The 25,125-nt window shown below is 34.6% G+C and overlaps 1 protein-coding gene across 1 annotated transcript; it reads left to right on the top strand.

The window, feature by feature from the left end:
* The first annotated feature begins 161 nt into the window (after positions 1-161).
* On the top strand, positions 162-14,049 carry LOC128989906 (ADP-ribosylation factor-like protein 1). Its single transcript, XM_054412034.1, has 4 exons — positions 162-325; positions 5,220-5,436; positions 7,002-7,113; positions 13,678-14,049. The coding sequence occupies exons 1-4, from the start codon at positions 322-324 to the stop codon at positions 13,885-13,887; spliced, it is 543 nt and encodes a 180-aa protein (XP_054268009.1). The 5' UTR covers positions 162-321; the 3' UTR covers positions 13,888-14,049.
* Positions 14,050-25,125: the final 11,076 nt, after the last annotated feature.

Raw genomic sequence — 25,125 nt, 5'->3', positions numbered from 1 at the left:
AGTAAATCATTTCTTTGAATCGATGCTCGATGTATTTTATATTCTATAGTATGATGATGGGCAAGAGTAAAAGTTGTAGTTATGCAAAAGGCGTTGAAAGTGTACAGTTGTGAGTTGTCTGTTGCTGTTCTGTCGTTCTCTGTGTTTGCTATGCTATGCTTGCCTGCTGGCTGCTTGGTGTGATACAACTTTGACTGACAGTTGTGTTGTAGTTAACAAACGAAATTTTAGAAATATTATTAGTAAAAATAACTATTATATTTGTGCGATGTACTTTTAATTAAGCTTTAATTGTGTGTGTATTATCTTAATCAATACATAATGGGTAAGTTAGTTATCATTTAATAAATAGTGGGTGTGTGGGAGATAATAATTCTATTACAAGGCCTAGGTTAGACAATTATTTCGGCTCCCACAGATTATTTTACTTTTATTCTAAAATATTACATAACTTATACATTGTTATCAATGGACCTATAAATAAATGTTGACATGAATTTATACTTACTGATTACATTTTATCACCACTACAATACTAAGTTATTGCAAGGGTTTGCTCACGACTCAACAAAAGGGTTTAAGTCTTTGGATTTGATGATATACCTTCTTTCAGTTAGATTTACAAATAGGCCTACACTGAACTAACTATTTTGATTTTAAGTTTACCATATGGTATTTACATTATATGGGGATAGTACTGTTGTAGTAAGAAGTAAATATGCTAAGTTGGGGTAACTTATGTGGGTACCGGTACCTATGTTCTCAGAAAAAGTAATTCTAATCACCACAAATTACTTATTCCCTCAAATCAGAAAGCAGGTAGACTTATAAAAGTTGAAGTCGGATTATGAATCGCTACACATTCATGACATAGACCCTGCACTGTTGCCAGCCTGACCTGTGTCTAATTACTGATCCACTGACCAAAATGTCATCATCATATGGGATAACCTACCTCACACCGTACTGGTACAGAAAGAAAAATTAGTGACTGTTGCCTGCAATTCACTTAATCTTTTCTCAGATAACTGAAGCTGAAATGCAATATATCATGATACCGGTAACCTAAATGCCTTAGGCTAAATACTTAGAATTTGGCTGGTGTTTATGTTAAGTTATTGTTTGTGGGATTTAAGTTTTACTAAATTAATTGAGGGTTGTGATTATGAAAAAGATTTTCTTATTAGGGGTAGGCCCTATTCATTTAGCAACACAATCTTCTTTGATAACGGTTCTATGCAGTGGCGGCAATTCGAGTGGAGAATGGATATGCAGGGCTGCTTACAGTCCTCTTTTAGAGGAAGTTAACTTAAGTTAAGTTATAGGCTACAGTCCAAACTCAATATAACGAATCTGAAGGGACCGAACTACATTTTTGTTATAGGCCCCTATCAAGGAATTTGTTAAAACGAGGTTCGTTATATCGAGTTTAGGTTTGCAGGTATTTCGCTAAGTTAAGTCGAAGTTCAGAAACAGCATCGGACAACAGGCCTAACTAATAGGTCGAGGTTTGACCTCATCAAAACACAATTAAGTAAGAAGCATAAGTTAGGCTACCGGTTACTTTACAGTACAGTATTGACATTGTTAAGTAGAGCCTTGATTATCCGGGGAAATAAGATGGAGGGAGACTACGGATAGTGAAAACAACGGTTAAATCCAACATGGTATAAAAAAATATTTTTATGGACAAAATAAACACTAATACTGTCTAAAAAAATCCATTTATTTCACAATTTAAATTTTTTATCAACAAAATACAATATTACACAATTATTAATATTGTGGAATCATAACATTTCGAGTTATTGACCTTGGTTTAGTTTAGGCGTACAAACTGTTACGTTTAAAATCATAGCTTTTACTCAAACTCAGGCTCAAATCTAGCCAAACACTGTATAGCAATAAATCACAATCACGTACAGTACAAAACATAACAGTAGAGTTTTGTAAGCCACAGCTCTTGATAGGGCGATAGGCTACCGTACGGTACTGCTTTATCACAACAGAAGAATGTCAATAATAGCCTAATAATCAACTATAGCATTGGTGTTGCCTTAGTTGAAATAAATTGTAGGCCTACTGAAAACAATAAAAACATTTGATAAGTCATAGTGAATAATAAAAATTTAATAATAATAAAAGAACTCCAAATACCCCCGCCGCAGCAAACCTGCAGACTAAGCGAATTTCCATCTACACATCTGGAATTCCACTAAATTATTCCCTTAAAATTGTCAGATTTATTTCCTATTTAAATATATCATTAATATTAATGAGTACCGGTACTTAGGTTTGCTGCTATAGGGAAGAAAATAGGGGGTTTTTATTGAAATATTAATAGCTTAGTATGAAGTAAACAAAATTTCAAAATTTCATTAAGACTAGTGTACCTGTTGCTCGAATTCGAGCAATTGCGAAGCATTACAGGCGACCACGAAAATTATGGAAATACTCACGATACTGTTCAATACTGTTCCATGAAATGGCGACCATACATAGTAGGTATTTTAAGCCAAGTATGAATGGAGATGAGTGTATGATGAGTGGCGCGATCTTGTAGCCTTGTTAGTGACTAAGGCCGACATTCCTTAGACACAGCTGTTAATTAATAGCCCATACAGCTAATGGCAACTAAGGGACCTACAGTTTATAGTGGAATCCGAACCACAATTTCCCTTGGTATATACGAATTGGTCTAATTATCAGGATAGTGCTGAGGACAGTCGTAGTACTCACCCGTGCGGACGTTAATCCATACCAGGGAGTATCACATCCACAGTGTATGCCTATAAATATCCACAATCCGTGACCTCCTAGTAGCTGGATTACAGGACGATATAATCAAAATGTTTTGTAAGTATCTTATCTTTTCTCATTGTAATAATTTCACCAACCCAAGTTTCGTCTACAGATGCAATACGCCAAAGAATATCACCTATGTACAATCTCCAAGAAGTGGTAAAAAAAGCAGAAACAAATCCATACAATAGATATAAGTTAACTCCATAAGAAATAATTTTAAGAGTTACTTTGATATTAGGATTTTCCACTGATTTGGTAATAGAACATTAAGTTATATTGCAAAACATGACACGATGCAGAATAAAATCGATTTTAAAATCAGAAAAAACCATTGCAAATACTGTACTTCATTTTGAAAAATTCAATAAATCACAATTTAAATATTAACAGCTGTTTCATTAAAAAGTAGTGTAGAATTATGCATATGGTAAACAAATTTGAAGAGGCAACTTTAAAGGCTTCTGGGGCAGAGCCCCAAGGGAATTTACCTCGTTCCTCTTTTGTTGGCTCATCTATAGACCAAGACCTTTCTTTAGAGACCCTTACCAAGTTTCTACGCCCAGCCGTTCTCTCAAATTAGCTGGGACAAAAACCCAGTTTTTCCTCCATAAGAATAACATGGGATGGGAATTCAAAGGCCACTGGGGCAGAGCCCCAAGGGAATTTACCACGGTTCTCTTTTGATGGCTCATCTACAGACCAAGACCTTTCTTTAGACACCTCTACCGAGTTTCTACGCCCAGCCGTTCTCTCAATTTAGCTATGACAAAGAAAAACAGTTTCAAATTAATATATAGATATGTCCATAGACAAGCAAGCTACAACACTGTATTTATTCTCCATAAGAATAACATGGTAATTTTAAATTTACACTGTTTTGTGATTTTTCCGTAACCGTTAGGCATACAACAATGCTTCAATATACTAAATTATTTGTTTTTTGGAGCTCTACAAAATGGTTTAGAAAGAAATTGCAAAATTTTATGTTTTCAGGGTGAAAAATTAGAAAAAACCCATTTTTACCCCATAAAACCCCCCATAAACCCCTGTTCCCATAGTCCGATCATGCTGGTTCGCGAACTCGTTCGAATAAATGTAGGTTTACACGTTTATACCAAATTTCATCAAAATCGGATCATTTTTGCTCGAGTTATCGCGCTAACGGACACATATATAAATAAATTTAATCTTTATTTATATATATATATATGAATTTGAACGGATGGTGTTTTTGGCCTCTGGGGACCTCAAAACAAAAAACTAAATCGGTCCCGGGTCCAGGTCTTACCATGAGACCTAGGGTAATAGCTTATTCCCTATATGGGAAATTCGCTAAAAGGAATAAAGATGCCGTAATGATGATGCTATTATTTGTCTTTGTTCTTTCTTAGGTTTCTCTTCATCCAAAATTTCAATAATTCACCATAGTTATTACACCCAATCCCAGTTTACTAAGCATTACGTCGTCATCAGCTCAGTGAATGAAATCAGTTGGGACATAGTGCACAGCAGACATATTTGTAAATAAGAGAAGACGAATGTTAGCGCAAGTATTAACATCAACTTTCCATTTCATTTTCATCAAGAACCTCTGATTTTTCAAAAACAATAATGTGGGGGGGGGGGGTTTCGTTATATCGAGGGAAAGACGTAGACAATTCGTTAAGTTAGGTTAAATTCGCTACGGTATGTAGAGGTTCTGACAATGATAAATTTGTTTATTGAGGTGTCTTATTTTAGCCGGGATCGTTGAAAATTTGTCAAATGAAGGTTGTTGATACGATTGTTTGTTATCTAGAGGTAAAATATTCATTGTGACTTATGGAAAGTTCTAGGGGATTTAAAAAAATTTGTTAAATCAAGGAATTTGTTATATTGAGGTTCCTTATATCAAGGTTAGACTGTATCAATAAATCAATGTTTATTCCAAATATAGCCTCGTATGCTTTCCCTGGGGAGTTAATTTTCACCAACCCACTTTTAATGGTCAATCCCTGCCTCTGGTTACATGAGATACTTAAGTAGTTTCAAAACATGCTAGCAGAGTAAGGAGTTAGACAAATTTAACATTACTGTTTGCTCAGGGTAAGCTAATACGAAGTCCTTAAAACTACTACTGGCTGTTAGAGCTTGTAGGCATTTTCCCCTCAGGTACCAGTAATAACAATTCAATTTTAAATATTTAAGGTAAATTGGTCTTCTTCTCAAGTAGGCCTACAATCACTAGGCTGTATATCTCCTCTGTCAGAACAGTTTTGTATAATGTAACACTATTCAATGTCAAGAATAGGAGCAGTCAACCTACAGGAAAATTTAATTTTGATCAAATGGTACGCAAATTAAACATTTTACAAACTCCATTCCTTGGCTTCTACTCCTCTTCAATTTGTACTACAAAGACATTATTTTTACAGGTGGAGTACTGAGTTACTTTAAATCCCTACTTGGGAGCCGAGAAATGCGGATTTTGATCCTTGGGCTGGATGGAGCCGGAAAAACCACCATTCTATATAGACTACAGGTTGGAGAAGTAGTGACAACAATTCCAACTATTGGTTTTAATGTGGAACAAGTCACTTACAAAAATTTAAAATTTCAAGTTTGGGATCTTGGAGGCCAGACAAGCATCAGGTAAGCATTTTTTGTAAAAAAAAAAACTCACATAAAAGTCTGCTCTGAGTCAATACTATTATTGTAAGGTAGGCCCCTAGAGAATAGACTAGAAATTATTAACCATTTCGCCGCCATGGTCTGATATGGTTTGATGTATCAGATGCTAGTTGTGAACTTATTTACTGGCCAGCAGAACGTCCAAATTTCACAAATAACTTATCAGACTATTTGTCATGGATAATAAGTTACTGCATCACAGAGAAATAAGGTAGGCCTATAGGAAAAACGCTAAAATGGGACAACTGTGCGCTCTGGTATATTGTGCTGGAAAAATATTGTGACGAGCAGGGAGGAGTTTTTAAATCAGCGAGCAGTGTGCAAAAAGTTCCATCACACAGGGTACAGTGTCTTCCTCTGCCGTAGTACATTAGGTCAAGGGGGCCTGTGTTGGACTTAAGCACTAGTAGATACCACTTAAGTGTACCTCAGAGGGTGTCTTCTGTTCCTTACTTCTCTACATACTACAGTACTATGTAGAAACACATGTTGCCTCACCCTGAGTTATGTGTTATGTAGGTTAAATCATGTTGTAAACCTCGAGAGCGTTTTGAAGTTATCAGTTGTGTTTAAAAAATTATTCAATGTGTTTTACGGGTGTTTTTGTTTTTGAATATGAGTAAACGTCTTCCATATGGCCTAGGCTAAATCACCAGTCAGTGAAAATACAATTTATGATCGTGAGCCAACCCCTCGCATCGAATTTAATTGTTATGTATCTTTTACTATTGATTGCAATATCCTACATGTTTTTTATAAGTATAGAAATAAAAATCAAATTTATCTTAAAAAATTGTTTATTATTTTGAAGAAAAATGCATTTAACTAGTCAAACAAACAAAAATTATTGTGCCAAAAGAAACAATAGATAGAGCATGCTATACAAACATTGCACTTGAGAAAAAAATGGCCTCGGTGGTTTTCACTTGCAACATGAAACCAATCAAAAAAATTGTAGCGGGGAAAGGGTTAAACCTCGGGTCAGTTTTATTTGGTTCAGACATTGTATCGGAATGGCCAACCTGGCCAAATCATAACCTTTTAAAAATAAAGCTGTACTAAACAATAAGGGAAATTTAAATGAGCAATAAAATGAGTTTGTATTTTACAGGTTTTAGGCATTTTGATAGTACTAAGTCTCAACCATCTTTACTTTACTAGCCTACTGTAGGTAACTAGATTTGCACAAATTGTGTATGGTTTTCAAATTCATCCATTAGTTTTTATACTTAGCCTTCTCCAGATTGTTTTGACTCTTTAGTTAACTAGTGTAAACTTCTGGTCCCAAGTTGACCAAATGAGTCTTTTGAATGGAATGTTTAAGCAAAAGCATATATTTTACTTAAGATTTCTTAAACACTACTGAAAACATAGTACACAGACCTTTTTGAAATGCCAAAGATGTGCATGGAAGAAAGGTTTAAAATGCATTTTAGTTAGTACTCTGATCCAAGAACTTTTAAAATTTTTGTCAAAAATTGACTATTACCTCGGATTAAGTTTAATAAATGTAAATTATTTTTCAGGCCGTACTGGAGGTGTTACTACTCAAACACAGATGCAATCATATATGTTGTAGACTCCGCAGACAAGGATCGGATAGGAATATCTAAGGATGAACTGCTTTATATGTTGAGGGTAGGTTAAGTACTACTTTTTGAAAGATATGTTACATTGAATATTACAGGGTCAAACCAATTGTCAAAAACCACCATCACCGAAACAGTGGCTTCCCAGGATAAAATTAGGTTCAGCCCCATCTCAATTTTTTTCAATCTCCAACATTATTTTTCTCAGTTTGGGTTCTTGTTTTATTTAAAAATGCTGAGAAAGTAGTGACTACTTGTCGGAGAGAGATTAGTTATATGTAATAGTTTTTTTGTATGTCACATGCATTAATCATTTAGGTCTCTAGACACAAATTTATTCGGCCATCATGAGTTAATCACATAACATTAACTTATTTATAACAATTCTAACGAAGCTCAGTATTGGCAACTGAATACTTGAGCTGAAACCTTTGAACTATCTACTAGATATACCCAGTACTTGGGGTTATCAGTATTTTAATTGCAGAAGAGTGTAAGGGTTGAGCGGTCCAAGGTGTTGTCTCCTCACTCCTCAGCTAGAGACAGCTCTGTTGCGGCGCGTGTTGCTAGCCAATGTTATGGAATAATAAAAACAACACTTTGTGTATTTTAAAATAAGAACTGTTTATTAACACGTTAAATGAATTTGATATGAGTGGACTGTATAGTGATGAAATAAACCGAATGCAATTACTAATTCGAACTATAAAATATGATGAAATACGTGTAGGGGTCTGCCTCACATGTCCTATATGACTGTTATACAAAAACTATAACTATAATGCGATATGTGTAGGGGTCTGCCTCACTCATCCGATAAAGTGAATGCCATGCAAAAGACTGTTGTTACTCGACAGATACGACAATGAGTACTGATCGATCCCACAGACCACCCTTACCCATGGTCCTAGATAACAATTCTAAAGACAGATAGAAAAGCTTAGCTTATGTGACCTTATTAGTTCCTTAGGGTACGTCCAGAGTGCACGCCAATTCAGATTCAGATTTTCGGCGTCATGAATGGCACATGCATTTAAATGGAAGTGTCCATAGTGGCCACCAGTTTCCGAGCCGGCTCGCAGGCACCTGCTTACCGGAATGAATTCTTCATTCTGGTTTCAGATTCCGATTCAGATTTTGCTTGTACGCATACTATTTAGTTAAATAAATTATGTTTTTTATAGTAAAATATTTTTTTTCATTCTTACTTTTAGGGTTACCACTAAACGGTCCTCAGGATTTATTGTTTATGTTGAATACACCAGTTTCTTACAATACGATGTCCTATTTTAATAATAAGTTTGTTGTTTTCGGGCTCCATTCATCGCAATATAGAAAGAAGCTCTATCATTTCTAGCTATAGTAAAAGAATTATATAATATCATAAACACCTTTTTTCACTTGCTGTAACTTCACAACATTTTTAGACGCTATAATTTTACACGATAATTCCTCGTCCGACAATTCCATAACAACAAATGACTTGCTTCTTTCCTAACCGAGTCAGTACCGGCGGCATATTTCCTGCTTCCACTGTGGCCACCAACAAAATATCTGACTCAGATTAACCAAGCGCCGAAAATCTGAATCTGAATCAGCGAGCACTCTGGACGTACCGTTATGCAGGACAGTCTCAACTGCTGGCTTTGTTAAGAACCCGACTAAATGCCCTAGCAGAAGGAATGAGTGGTTGATGCGATCGTAAACAACTCTAAATGTTTGACAATATTTGAAATTTGGACAACATAACTATCTTCTAAACATCATAAATTTAAAGATACACAATAGATTAAATAAATACAATATCTCTCTCATACAAGCTCTATAGAAATAATCTCATCTAGGTAACGACTGAAATGTATTAATAATGCAGTTAACCTCTCCATCGTCTATGGCAGTTGGTGTGAGAGACCCACCTTTAATGGTGGACAGCTCTAAGGCCGTCGACACACGGGAAGACTGTTTTCCAACTGAAATCGGCAACTAGTAGGACAAACTAGTCGTCTGCGTCCCGACCAATGTAGTTAGGTGGGACAATGCACACGGTGCGACTGCGATGCGACCAGTTGAGGACCAGTCGGCGATCAGTCGTTAAGCAACCGGACCTGCCGGTTGCTAGGTGATTTCAGTCGCCTGGTTTGAACAACTTTTCCAGTATTTTTGTGAATATTGTAGATTTTTGTGAATATTGTGAGTATTGACATCCTGTACATGGACTGAAATCACGCGTCTGTTTCTTGTAATGCAGCAGCAGCTGCAAACAGCCTACAATGAATATTTGTTTCAACATAAGGATGTACCCAATACCTTCTGCGTCCTGTACGCTTTCTTGATTGTCTATAAAACACCAGGGCTTCTTTATCACTACTAAACATTTCAAACACCATACACAGTACACAGTATCGTTACAACAAAATGTTAACTCATTCACTGTCTCAACTCAACTACAATTATTTCAGTCGCGCCCGTGTGCGGATTTAACCAACGCAACTGCAATCGTAATCGCGTCAAAAAACAGTTGGTTCAACTTTAGTTGGGTTTCAGTCTTCCCGTGTGTCGACAGCCTAAGGAGAGGCAACGACGTGTGGATTCTTTGTGGTTTGCATATATGATCAGACTTACTTTTACCAGTTTTTATATTGTCTGCCAACTAGACGTATTTGTTTTAAATTACGTTGAGTTTTTGAACCATAAGGATGTTAACGATCAATAGACACTAGGTTTAATAGGGTTAAACCAAACCACATGTTTAAGAGCCTTATACAGAGCACCCATCTGCTTGCTGGAGGATGCTGGAGTTTCTAGAGAGATAACCACTATCTCTGACACTGATATTTGTGCACCCAGTGTGCGTAAACACATGTGTTATCAAGAGAGAGACAAGTAATTAATTGAAATGCATTGTTATCTAGGAAGACAGTTGGTTTGGGATTCCATTAGTAGGCATACTATAGTATCAGTTAGTAACAAGAAACATCAGGAGTTTACAGGAAATAATGGTTACAAAATGTGTTTAATATTACAGACTTTATAACCTTACTATTGAATAAGTGTTCATCATATATTAAACGAATACTCATTTAACTAGTGAATAAGTGGTCTATTAAACATTCTAATTTTCTTTGGTGGTTTAAATAATAATTAGGTAGAATATTTAAAGGGCACTGCTATTTGAACACATATAGAATGTTAGCTTTGTCTATAATAAACTCTCCTCAGTCACTGAATTAAATTATTTATCTACTTTAGTTTACAGTACCTAACTTATAAATATATAATTAATTTATAATAAAGTCAGTAATAACACTGACAATTGTACTAGTGACTTGTGCGTTGTGATTGTTAGTCCTTTAGTTGGTGGTAATATACAAGGATTTGTACGGATTTTTTATTGTTAAGTTAGCTTGTGGCGTAAAATATCATATGTCCCTCGTCCAAAATGTGTTTACCGGACCCTTATAGTAATCCCATATTGGTTTACCTGCTAATGTAAGTTTTGAGTTAATAAGTTAAATAAATAAAAGCTTAAGTTGGTATCAACTTGCTTTCTCTCATAAGTTTACAATCAAAACTATTTCTTTAGTAACCAAAACTAAACAAAACAAAATGCAAACCACAGCTGTCTACAGACATTGCTGTAGCAACACCCCCTTACATTAGTGGTCCTGTGCCCTTTTTTCTTTACTGGGTGATGAGGTATGTAGCGAACAGCGTCGTTTGTTTCTAAGCTGCCCTTTCCGGAGCCTTGTGAACACGTGGGGATGAATTCGCCAAGTTTCATGATCCACAGGTTGATCTTGTCTCTTCTCCAGGTCTCTATCTCGATGTGAGTTGCTCTTTGTCTGTTGTTCCTAGTCCGACACTGAGGAAAAGAGGAAGTATTCTTGACAGATCCAACTTGGATGTTCATATTTTGGTGAGATCGAAGTACAGTGTTGTGTTAGTTCTGTGGTGAGCCTATCACAAGCGGCTGATCATCGACAGAGTTGACTGGGGCCATGGCTGTTCATTCTGAGAGCTATTGTACCTGGAACTGTTTGTGGTGATGATTTCTTGTACTACATCATCTACTTCCGCTCCCCATCTGAGATCACATTAAAAATCGCAGCATTTACAGAACGTATCCGTGTTGAGATCTCTTCCTCGCTGTTAGCTACCAGTCTCAGGTGTTGAGTCGGGATTGCATGGATCTTCGTCGACAGTCGTATGCGTCTGGGATGCAACTAGGTCCTTACTAAGCATTTCAGATTGTACCTCCTTGTCATTGTTGGAGATTGAAAAAAAAAACTGTGGTGGGGCTGAAACCTAATTTCATCCTGGGAAGCCACTGTTTCGGTGATGGCGATTTTTGACAATTGGTTTGACCCTTTAGTATTTTAAATTGAAGGCATAACCTAAAAATTGCTATGATTTTTGTGATGTTCCTAACTGTAATAAATAAATATCCAATGTCTGTTTTAATTAAGAAAATAATTAGTTTTTGTAGTGTAGGGAAATGAAAAGTAACGTTCAAAACACGAGTTAAAGTGGGTCCATACATATTCTGGACCATTTAAAGTGCTCTATTAATCCTGCACTTCAAACATGGTCTCAAATATGAAATGACTCACTTTCTATTCTTGTTATGAAATATACTACTATATTACAATACAGTTGTATGTAAAGAAATCCCATTTAATTAAGCAGGAGACAAACGGCTGTTTACCACAATAAATCCTTGTATGGAAAGTGCATTAAAACAGTGTAGTGTGACAAAAGACAAAAAAACTATTTAATTAACATGATCACTTGAAGAAAAAATTAATTGAAAAATTCAATGCATATTTATATTTACACATATTAAACTACAATGTCATAAATCAAATCAAATCAAATCAATTTATTGTTGTTGACATTTCACAATGCATTAACAATCGTCACAAAATGCATAATGCTGTTATCAATACAGCAAATGAATATGTACATGTAATCAATCAATATAATAAGATCTAGTATAAATATATATATATATATATATATATATATATATAACCTACAGGCACAATTGAATAGAAATATTTTGACATGTAAAAAAATCCTCCACTGTATATGAGCATTTTTGTATTAAATATGTTTACATTTTTTATTTGAAAGTGTTCAAGGACAACTCCCGAGACTCCACTGATATATTATTAAACAATTTAGCTGCCATGTATTGAATGTTTGTTAGACTCGATTATTTACAAAGCACTGTTTGTAAGTTGTTTTTAAATCTGGTTTCATAATAATTATGTTCATTAGAATTTTCTAAAAAAATTTTGAAATGATTTTTTTACATACAACAGAACTTGAAGAATATATATTGCAGGTAAAGTTAAAATTTTGAAATGTTTAAATATATATGTGTACAGTGGCTGACAGTGAGTTCTAGAGCGTACGCCACTTACAAGCCTTATCGCCCTTTTTTGCAATTTAAATAACTTTTTGGTATATGATTGGAAACCCCACACCAATATTCCATAACTTAATAAACTATGTATCTGTGCATAATACACTGTTATCATAACATCTTTTGTTACACAACCTTTTAATCTTCTTAAGCAGTATACACCTTTCGATAGCTTGGTTGTACAGCTTGTTACAGAGATGTGTCGCTGCAGCTGGAACTACATTTATCCACTCGTTCCACCGTTCCAAGCGGAACCACAATCCAGTTCCAGTTCCACTGGAACTACTTTTTTAGCTGCGGCTCGGTGGAACGATTTGAATGTAGTTCCGCACAAACAGCTGCAGCCTTTTTGTAAATTTTTAAAGATAAGTTCCGGAGTAACTGGATTTGTAAAACACATACAGTTACAACAAAACAGCTCTAGCTGGTTTTAATACTCTCACTAAACATTAAGTTCTAGTCTGTGCAGCTGATGCGTTTTGACTTATTTGGTCTATTGTAAACAAAGGTTTGATTAGCTAGCGGATATGGTTTACATGCCTTAAAAGAAATTAATCATTTTCTGTTTTTTTATTTTTTTCAGGCAGGAATTAAATAAAAGTACATCAGTCCCAGTTAAGTCGTGCTCATAATATATACAAATTTAATTATCTCTTCCTCAGTAATCAGTACCGTAATAAATGTTTGTGTTTAACTTAATTCAGGATTTTTTGCTATTAACTTTAGAATTTTATATTAAGAGTTAGTGTAAGTGGTGTTTGAACAATATTATTTTAACAATAAAAAAATGTATAATATGAATAAATGCATTTTTAGACAAACTAAAATAATTATTACTTGTACAACATTTCCAAAACACGATATTGATTTCTTTACAGCCGCTATTTTGCATTATTTAAAACAATTTTCTAATTCAAGAACAGCTTAAACTAATCCGTCTCAAATTATGGCAATAAACTGAGATTTTGTTCATCCGCCCTTTTGCCTCGTTCCACTACAGCCATAGCTCCGCTGCAGCGCGAAAACCAGCTGCAGCGGGCAAAACCAGCTGCAGCTGGAACTGCTTTTGGAACGAGTTCCACGGCGACCTTGGAACTAGCTGCAGCTGTTTCGCCCAAGTAACTGCTTGGCACATCTCTAGCCTGTTAATACACAATGTTATAGGATTTATATCCAATGTTATAGGAAGAAGAGCTTCAGGGAGCAATCCTCGTAGTACTTGCCAACAAACAAGACATGGAAGGCTGCATGAGCGTAGCCGAGGTACATCAGGCCCTAGGTCTCGACGCACTCAAGAATCGAACATTCCAGATCTTCAAGACCTCTGCAACCAAAGGCGAGGGACTTGACTCTGCAATGGACTGGTTATCAAACGCTTTACAAAACAAAAAGTGAAAGAAAAACTAAAGTGTGCACCAAAAACTTTGAGGTGTTGTGATAAGGGCTTGTTCCTTCCTGTGGTCAGTGGCTCGTACAATTTACGGACTATTAATAAATATGTAATATATTTCATTTAACATTATTATATTGTTCATAACAATAAAAATGTATTCACAACTGTTACCTTCAATTCATCCTGATAAAAAAATACAGTTTAGAATGGTTAAAAAGTTATCATCACGAGATAGAACTATCCTTTTTAAGAAAAGAATCTATGTATCCTAGATAGATTAGGCTTTGAGCCTGTGCAACGAATGTATCAATTTTTAAACAAAACAAGAAAGGGTTGGTGGGGTGGGTAGAGTACAAGAATGATTCATTTTAAGTAGCAGTAGTAGAACAACGTACCTACGACATTACTGCTTCGGTTTTACAATCCCTCATGAAATAACTTCTTGATCAGCATTGTACGTGTTATTAAATTTAAGGAAAGTAAATAAAAGATACGTCTTACTCACAAGACTGTAAATATACAAAAAAGTTGGTGAGTGGTGATCGATTTCGATTGGTCACTCCAATCATCATCAGACCCAATAGGCCAATGACAAGAATCTTGAATGGCGTCCCTACTTTTACCCTATTGGCTACCGGAAGCACCGGCCAATACATTTTTATAAGTACAACTGGAATCAAAATTTACTTGTTCATTAATCAACTTTATTCTATTTTTTCCTTATAAATATACAATTCTTCCCAAGCATTCCATTACATATCCTTTCTTACAATTCTTCAAAATGCATAGATTATCCTCCATTTTTCCTATTGAGTGTTCATTTTGTAACAGGTGTTGTGCGACAATTGATCTTTCCGGTTTGTTGTTTCTCCATGCAGATATGTGGTTTTTGAAGCGGTTGACGAAGTTCACAGTCTGTCCAATGTAGAAGCTATCAAAATCGTTACAATTGATTGTCCCTCATGCTACTGACTGACTCACCGACTCACACTGAATAGAGTCGGTTTGCTTTACACTGCTTAGTTCTTGGCTTTATCTAGGTTGGCTTTAATCTTTACTTTGGTTCTTGAATAATTTAACAAACATACAATATGAATATAGTTTTCTTATCATCTATTATAGTTTTGCATATAGTTATTTGTGCAACTAGTGAGAAAAGTGAGCAATTGACTCACTCGAGAGAAATCCTTACTCACGAGCCGTAGGCGAGTGAGGAATGGTTTCTCGAATGAGGCAATTGTACTTTGAACTCGAGTTGCACATTATTCTTTTCCTACAGTTACCATAAAACAAATAAATTGGTGAAGAAACATAACCTATTTTTACACAGAAGTGAACTTTTAATATAACATTTAATGTGAAGTGACAAATACAACAGTACAACAGCTGACCAGCTGATTTACAGCCAGTGCTGCCAACGTATTTCGCGCGCATACGACGTTGCCTGCATGTTACGCGCTCACTGTGCCTTCACGTTGCAAATCTGGAGTGAGACAAAGTAATTAGAGTGAGACAATGTTAACATTGTCTCACTGATGAGCGAATTGGCCACTTTGATTTCTCAAATCAGTGAGACAACATGTACATTGTTAGGTAACTATAGGAAAAATATATTTACTGCAAAGCACTAAAGAGAGGGATATAATTCCTTGTATTTGACATCAAAATAACGTCTAGACAATCTGGTGAGGCAAAAGACATCAAGGTGCACAGTTGAAGGATCTAAACTTCTGAAGTTAACCTTAACAATCACCCTTGAAGGATTCTGGGACTTGAATCATTTTCCGAATTAGTTAATTGATTCTGAGTTTTAATTTCATCATTTTCATGGTTTTAATATGCTTTCAACTGTCTAACTTTTTTACCATTCATTTAAACAAGGATATTGTATTAATTCAGTGTTCCTAACTTTGACCTGCTATTTCACCAAAATAGTTTTATTAATTTCTTTTCCTAAACTCTTACAAAAAAAAAAATAAATAAATAAATAAAGGATGGGGCAAAATAGACTAAGCAGCTTCGTTTGTGGAGGTAACATGCAGACACTACTTATTAATCTGTTCATCATCGGCCTCTCATGGTCTACCATTCCAGTAGCATCCATTAGTCCAGACATCATCGAGGTTATGCAGTGTGTGCGTATTTACAAAACACGCAACACTGCCCCTAAACAACACATTTGTATTACATTATTTGTACAAGTATTGATGTTGGTTTCTCAATATTTATAAGTAATTCTCTTAAGAATATGTTGGCCTTGGTCACAAACAAGACTACAAGATCGCACCACTCATCCTACATTCATCCTTCACTAATATTTGGGTTAAAATATGCACATAGTGCCATCCCCATCTTAAATAATTGATAGTTGGTCTACATTATAAAAAAAAACTATTATTAAAAGAATTTGTTGGATTTTTGTGTGCAGCAAACCAACCCCTAAATATTTACTCTTATAGACATATTGGGTATCAATTTAAAGCTCTTATCCTCTAGATGTGCCGTTTGCGGGTTTGAATGATATCCCTTGAAAGCCCTTCATCCTATAGGCTTTTAACATTTCAGAGTTTGTGCTGAATTCTGTAGTCAATCATCTGAACTTTTTCAAGTTTACATTTGTTTACATCAAAACAAATGGCCATGATACAATTTTGTTGACATCCATACGAAAATGGGGTTATTGTTGCAGTTGGTGATGGTTTGGTGAATTCATGTAGAATATTTTAATGTTTTTTTGTGTGTATAAAATGTAAAGAAGAAAATTACTTGCGTTAGATTTTATGTTTTCATAGTATGTTTTATTGGTGTTTTAGTGAATTAAAGTAAAATATTGTAATGTCATTTAAAATGCAAAGAAGAAAATTACTTAGGTTAGATTTTGCGTTTTCATAGTATGTTTCATTAGCATTTGTAATTTTTTAAGGAGATCATGCACACAATTAAAATAGAGCACGCAATGTAAATAATATTGATATGATGAGAAATAATCGTTTTCACCCTTATCAACTATAATATATCATATATAAAATTGATTTTAAAGTCACGAATTGACACTGGCTGCTAGTTATTATAACAATCCTTATTACAATCCTTCCCATGGACTCACTAGGTACTGGCAGCACTACTCTTCAGCTCTTGGTCGCCTTTATCCTGGGGCATCACTAGTTTCTTATTTAGGTTCAGCTCTTCACGCTGGGGTATCACTTCCAGGTCTCAACTTTTTTTCCAGTGCTGCAAAGCTTTTCCTCTAGTTTCTTATTTAGTGACAGCACATCTTCAGTTCTTCGTTGGCTTCATCCTAGGACATAACTTTCAGGGGCCTGTATGTATTCTTTTCTTCTATTGCTGCAAAACATTTGCCCTGTTTTCTTCTCCAGTTGCATTCTTCTCTTCAGCTCTGTGTAGCCTTCATCCTGTGGCATAACTTTCAGGCGTCCTGTAATTTTTTTTCTGGTGCTGAAACTTTTACTACTTTTTTAAATGTTACATGACCTATGAATGAAAAGACATAGGTGTGCTACTCCCGTCATATTCTGACGTCACTCGGATTGCAAACAAAAGGTCACCTGATTGTAACTGTCAAATTAGTATGTATTTGTTTTGATTTGATTGTTATTGTTTTTTTATAAAAACACACATTATAAGAACAATAACAACCAAATCAAAACAAATACATATAATAATTTGACAGTTACAATCAGGTGATCTTCTGTTTGCAATTCGAGTGACTTCAGAATATGACGGGGATAGCACACCTATGTTTTTTCCTTCCACCATGGGTCAAGTTAAGCTGAAATAAAGAAAACAGAATACAGTAATACAAACAATGACACCTGATTTTAATAAAGTAATAAATTGGGAGAATAAAAAAAAATAAGTACAGCTGAAATATTTTTAACATTTGGTATATGGAAAGTTCCCTTTAGAAAGGAATTACAACCTTAAAAGGGCGTAAAAAATAAATAATAAGTAATAAATTTATGAAATAATGGATAGTTTTGTGCATGGTTTCTCGTCATGACGAACATTTGAAGTATATGGTTTATGGGTGTGAGACTTATAGATTTCTCAAAAGTTCATGGGTACTTATAATAATATGGACTATCCGTTATCAGGCGCGCTTGCTGCGCTAACAACTATTATTATAAATGGTAATTTGTTCATTACGATAAATATTAAAAAGGTATAGGTACTAAAAATAAAAAAAGAATATTTATTTTACTTAATTGCCAGTGGATAAACAATGATTATGTTTTTTTATTAGATGTGTAAATATATAAGCATTTAGGCGCACCTACCACCTTGTGAGCACGCAACATACAGTTACTCGTGTGAAAAGTATTCATGTTCTAAATTCAAGCCGGCGATAGTCAGGGATTGCCCTTGTGTCTTATAATGGTGATTGTGAAAGCAAGACGCAAAGGAATTTGTAGTTGCTTGAATTCAAAGAGTAATTCAGATGAAATCATCGGTATTCTCGGATTAAGACTATTTCTCCTTTAAACTTACCACTGATGCATGATTTTAGCTTCGATCAAGTTGGGTGTAATTTTTTAAACGTCAGTCTGGTTCCGTTGCACAGCTTGGGTGGATTTAAGTTTCGCATTAGTATTATTGGAGTTCCTTCTTTTAATGACAGTAATGTGGTGAGTTAATGACAAATTGGGAGGCATTTGAATACCTTAAATAGCACGCACGATTATTATTCACTTAATAATTTATGTTAGATTGTGTGGATATGGAACAAATAAAGATAAAAAATGTTAAGGCATTGCCATCCCTTTTATTGTTTATAATACTTTGATAAATATTTTTACTTTTTATGTTTACATATTTAATAGTGGAGAATTTAAACGTTGTTAAATGCACAGGTGTGCTGCGATTGGGGTTTAAGACTTATCCAAAAGTAAAATAGTTTTCTGTGCTGCATTCTGTGGAAACAGTGTGGCACTATTTCAAATCATGACTAATACAGAATGTTGTGATTATCCAAACCTACAAAACAGTATTAAAACAGTGTAGTTCCAAAATACAAAATAATTCAGGATCTAATGGAAATCTCCACTTTAGAGTGTTCTATAAGTATCTCTATCAATATGACAAATAGATTTTGTGTACATTGTGATAGAAAAATTAACAAAAAAGAAGTTGAAATATCTTCAAAATGCTGTTGATTGAACTAAATAAAAATACTATCAGCTGACCTGCAATTACAATGAAACAGCTGATCTACTTAAGTCAATCAAATTCTTCTTTCGAGATGAAGTATGTTACAGTTTTAACTTGTATGTTTTTATTTCGTGAGGTGATATGTCAACAGGTATGTCATGTTCAGTTTATAATTTGTGAGTTTTAGTGAGTAGGGTTTGATTTATAGCATAATTGGCACACATAAACATGCTTTAACTAATACAGCGTCTCCCAAAAAGAATGGATCAAATCTAGAGCTTATACATATTACCATAGATAGTAGATTTCCCATCCTTATGGAACAGCTGAAGCCAATTTTATTTTTAGTTCTGTCCGGTTTTCTGTAGATGTCGGATGTCGTGTTTTTTTACAATTTGTTTCTTGTTATTTCAGTATTTTAAAACACGTTTAACCAAATAAAACTATCTAATCATAAACAATAACTCGCCCACTAGCTATACAACCAAACAGTGGGACACAAATAAATAGAAACTAACCCTAAAATAATAGAAACAAATTGTATACAAAACACGACACCTACAGAAAACCGATCAGAACTAGCAATAAAATTGGCTTCAGCTGTTCCATAAGGATAAGAAATCTACTAAAGGACTATGTTTTATCTACCCTAAGGGTTTAATTCATTGATAAACAAAAGTTAATGTAGCCTATATGAACTCTTTTGATCGAGTTGAAGCGATAATCAGCTGTTCAACAATAGCTCGTTATGCATCATAGTCTAAGCCTATTGTGACAATCTGAAACATATGGTTTGCGAATTTATTTACTAGATCGGAACTGTGAAAATGACGGTACCTACATAACACTGTAGACTACAAACCATTAGTTTGTTGAGTACGGTAGTTATTTTATGAATTCAATTGTATAACTGTAGGTCACTGATAATATTAAGTGTATTAAGTAGAATTAACACAAAGAAAAAGTAAAGAAACCATATTGACGCATATTCAATATTTGAAATGTGATTGAATACAGTCTATTAATTAAGGTTCGTGCCCTTAAAAAGGGTTGATAAAAACTGATATTTTCGGGGAAGTTTCGCATCAAAACGTTACATTCAAGCGCGTGTGGTTGATATGTGTGCGGCTTTTCTCAAAAGTTCGTGATCCTTATTAGCTTTATAGAGGGTGAACAACTTAACTGTGCCACCATTGGTATCTCAGAAACGATTAGATTTTGAGAAAACACTAAATAATGGAGAACTTAAATTATTTATTTATGACATTCAAAAATATAAATTCCACTTTTTCAAAAATGACCACCATTTTCCAAAGTGGCCTTATAATTTCATATGGGATCTCTCATATTTTATGATGTTTTTAGACTGTAAATGTAATTTTATACTTTTTATTCTTTACATTTTTTTTCTATAGCTACTCGTTTGGAGCTACAGCGTGTTGCATATTGGAATAAGTAGCCTTTTCTGTACTACATTCTGCATCCTTTATCTCCCAAACAAGTAAGTTTAGAGAGGAAATGCAAAGAATAAAATAGTCTTAAAATTAATTAATTCTAAAAATATCATGAAATAGGCCTACATTAAAATGGCAATTTCACTTTTTCAGAAATGGTGAATAGCTTTGGAATGTCTTACAAATTTCCATGAATTTTAATGCTTTTTTTAATTAAATGTAATTTTAAGACTAACTTATTTTTTGCATTTCCTTCCTAAACGTGCTCGTTTAGGAGCTACAGGATACAGAATGCACAGAAAAAGCCACCTTTTCAGAAATGTAACACGATGTAGCTTATAAACGAGTAGTTCTAGAGAAAAATGTAAAGAAAAAAAGTTTTAAAATTACATCTACATTCTAAAAACGCCATAAAATATAAAGATCCCCATAAGAAATTTTAAAGTTGGCCCCCATTTTGGGAAATGATGGCCATTTTTAAAAAAGATCAATTTATATTTTTGAATGCCATAAAAAAATGTAAGTTCCTCATTTAAGTTTTCTCAAAATATAATAGTTTCTGAGATACCAATGGTGGCACAGATAAGTTGTTCACCCTGTATAGATAAACATTTTAACTGTATGATAATTGACTTAGAATCTCCATATATAAATCCCAAATTACCCATGAACTGTTGAGAAAGCTAAAAGTCACACCCCCATAAACCATATACTTCAAATGTTCGTCATGACGAGAAACCTTGCGCGAAACTATCCATTATTTCATACATTGTAATTCCTTTCTAAAGGGAACTTCCACATACATAGTGTTAAAATACCTCAGCTGTACTTATTTGTTTGTTATTCTTTCAATTTATTACCCTATTTAAATCAGGTGTGATTATTTGTGTGTATTACCATTGACTATATACAGAAGTCTATGTATAGTCAATGGTATTACTGTATTCTGTTTTGTTTATTTCAGCTTAACTTAACAAATCAATAGTTTTATCATTAAAAGTTATTACTTATGAAGTCAAACGGGATGAAGCCCGTGGGTAACAGCTAGTTAATAGTAAATCATCATCCTGTCGTAAAATATGAAGTCTGTTCTAAAATTTCATGTTGGTGACCTTTGAGTGTGCCAATGTTGACTCAATGTCTTGTTCTTATTTTTGATTTTACCAATATGTGCTTTACCGTTTAGCCTAGAGCTATAAAACCAGAGGACTATTTATATCTGTCAAATGTGTTAAAATATTTGGTTAAAATAGTTGCTTAGTTAGTTAAAAGACAAGAAACAAACATTAAACACACCATCTGTAAACTATAAGCTCTTTAAAGCTGATTCATACGGACTTAAATCCATAGGGTAGAACGTGTATTTTATGACAAATGATTAAAAAAGTAATTCAAAACAGTTTATGTCAACCGCCTTTAAGATGCATCATCCCCATGTTGAAAAAGGATGTTTGTAAAGTAAATATTAAGTACGTTGTATTCGGTATTTGAGTTGTCTGAATATTTGTAACAAGAACAAGTAACAAACCGTTAAGGCTTACAACTTACAATATTTTGTTAAACATTACTGTAAGCTTATTGACAAACACAGCCCGACATAAAAGATACTGTAATCTGCAGTGAAATAGTGTTCACAAAAGATAGAATCAAAAGTAACGTAGTAGCTACAGCAATAATAAATTAGTTCTTATGAATTATGGAAGGATATAAATTTTACATCATTAACTTCACGGCGCATTTCTTTTATTCAAAATTGAATCGCTTCTTTGCTACGAGGCAGAGAAAAAGTGGAGAGTGGTTCTGAAATGTAAATTAGGATACTTTATGAGGTTCTTGACGGAGCTCCTATCAATCGCAGACCTTTGATTCCGAGGACGATTTGAATAATACGCTCCAGAATCTAGACGATAATACCAAGCAAGAGTAGGCCTTCTCCACTTCTTGGAAGGGTATGTAGCCTATGTGGTAGATACGATCTATGTAATCTACGAGTTTATTTCTGTTCATCGCTAACGTTGCGTTACATTTCATTTTTCACGTTTTACATTTTAGAGAAGCCAAAAAGATATCTGAGTTTGCTAGTGTGTCCATCTGACTATCTACAACCATTGACTATATATACCTATACCTGTAGGTATAACATTGTGAGTCGGTGGCTCAGTCGATAGCGTCGCGGACTTCGGGCCCAAGGCAGCGATGTCGTGGGCTCGGAACCTGGTCACTGCCACTAAAATTTATCAGTACAGTTCACCTTTGTACTGTACCGGCTCACTCCTTGCTTTGCTGTAAACGATCCACGCACAGGCGCTTAGTCTATGTGGACGGGCAAATGCAAGGTTAAAAGAGGCCACCAACCTCTTAAAAAAAAAAATATATATATATAGTCAATGCCACAACGTACAAGAATTCTTATTTAATCACGTTTTACGAGAAACCGAGAAACGGTTATTAATTATTTGTATCTATACTCTCCAAACGGGTTCTGGGTTCTTAAAACTGGCCTTTTCCTTTGGGATTCAACAAAACATATTCAAAACGTCATTTGTGTGATTTTGAGTACTGTGCCATACACGGGAAAACACGACATGTTTTTAGAATACTGCCACTCATCCTACACTTATCTCCATTCATATTTGGCTTGAAATACCTACATTTGTATGGTCGCCATTTCAAATAAAAGTATTAAAGTAAATTATTAAGTACATTTTTCATAATAAATTAATTATGATAGCTCCACGTCTTGCGTGTTTAAAACTTTCAATATTTATGTTGTGGGAAAACATTTTTACCTACGACCGTTTTTTAAAGTAGCCATTTCAGTTCAGTTCTTAGAAGTGAAAAGTTTCACTTAACAGCTGTTTACTTTCATAACAGCATAGTTTTTCTCATAACAACACGGGTAACGGACCAATGAGGTTCAAGGATTGAGAGAAAAGAAGTAAAATTGTAATGCCTCGAACGTCAACTAATCAGCTGATCAGCTGATCAGTTGACAATTTTAATTGTTGATCCGACTTGTTCCTGTTGATACTCGCATATTCTTAACCTATGTTGGTGAAAGTTAAAGGAAGTTAGATTAAACTGATTTAAAAATGTCAGTTAGTGAAAGTGAAGTTGACGAGATGGAAATGAGAGAAAAACATGTTTGTGCTAACCTTTTGCCACCAAAATCAAAACAAAGGTATGAAATTACATACCAGCAATTAACTGTTTCGCTATATTATTCAGTTGTCAAAAGAAATATGCAATATTTCCGTAATTGTACCATTTATACAGCATTTATGGTAAGAATGCTACTAGTAGAACCTATTCCCTAAAAAAGTAACGTATTATTTAACGAAGTTTTACAAACACGTAATTACATGAAATCAGCTGATTATACAATATTTCGTTGCATCACTTTCAGTGGCAATGACAATAAACAAAAACATAACCTCTCTCAGAAGTTATGAGTGGTGATTGTTAGTAATTAAAAACCAGATTTTTAGTAATTAAAAAACGGTCGTAGGTAAAGTAGTGTACGCAACTCGCGTTAATAATCTTTACGACACTCGTAGAAGTTTTTAAGGCACTTGCCAAGGCTCGTGCCTTAAATTTTCTACTTGTGTCTTAAAGACTCACTTAACGCAATCGTTGCGTAAACTACTATTTCCTGACGTGAGATGTTAAAAGCTACCTAATGAATATAAAGGGTTATAGTGCTCGCATTCAAATGTGAAGGTTCGATTCCAAAGGGAGATCGTTTCCTGACCCAGATGCTATTTGTCATTGAGATGGTGCTATCTAACAAAAAGGTAGACGTTATGTCGTTAACGTAATAGTAGTGGTATTGGACCGTTCCTTTTCAAAACGTAAGAATGCCATTGCTATAGAAAACACACAACATAAATAATAATAAAAACCTAGAAAAAAAAAGAAACCAGTAACTGCAATACACACCGTGTCCCAAAAAAAACTGAACAATTTTAAATTGTTATATTAATACGTCCAGGCATACCTAGTCTACTTTGAAGGTGATCATATGATAACTGAGCTCATGAAGTTTTGTTCAATATCAATTGTAACTATCAGTTGATTCATTGTTGTCGCTTGAAACTTGAAATTTAAAAACATTACCCTGTCATTAAGCAGGCACCATGAACGCACGAGAGAAAGCGCAATGCGTTGAGTGGTACATTCAAAGTAAGTCAGATATTGCAGTGCAAAGAACATTTATAAGATGCTATGGTCGACGTCCTCCATCACGAAACATCATTCGAGCCTGGTATGACAAATTTATGTTAACTGGAAGCTTACAACATTTAAAAGGTAAAGGTAGGCCGAAAATCCAAAATGAATTGATTGAAAACGTGCAACAATTATTTCTTCACGACCCTCAAAAGTCTGTTCGCTGTGCAGCATGTGAGTTAAATTTGTCAAAATTATAAGTTTATAAGACAGAAGTTTCCGATGTCCGAGAATTGAGGCAAAGCATAAATGCAGCCTTTACTAACATTACTGACTAAATGCGCCATAGAGTGTGGGCTGAATTGGACAGCCGTATTGACTATCTTTTTGCCAACAATGGCAACCATGTTGAAAATCATTAACACATATGATATCAAACAAAACTTAGGA

The sequence above is a fragment of the Macrosteles quadrilineatus genome, unplaced genomic scaffold (assembly GCF_028750875.1).
Source record: "Macrosteles quadrilineatus isolate MER2022 unplaced genomic scaffold, UCM_ALF_1.0 Scaffold_3__2_contigs__length_128488019, whole genome shotgun sequence".
In the NCBI taxonomy this organism is placed as follows: domain Eukaryota; kingdom Metazoa; phylum Arthropoda; class Insecta; order Hemiptera; family Cicadellidae; genus Macrosteles; species Macrosteles quadrilineatus.
Note: the sequence above shows the minus strand (reverse complement) of the source record. Positions and strands in the feature narration are given on the sequence as shown.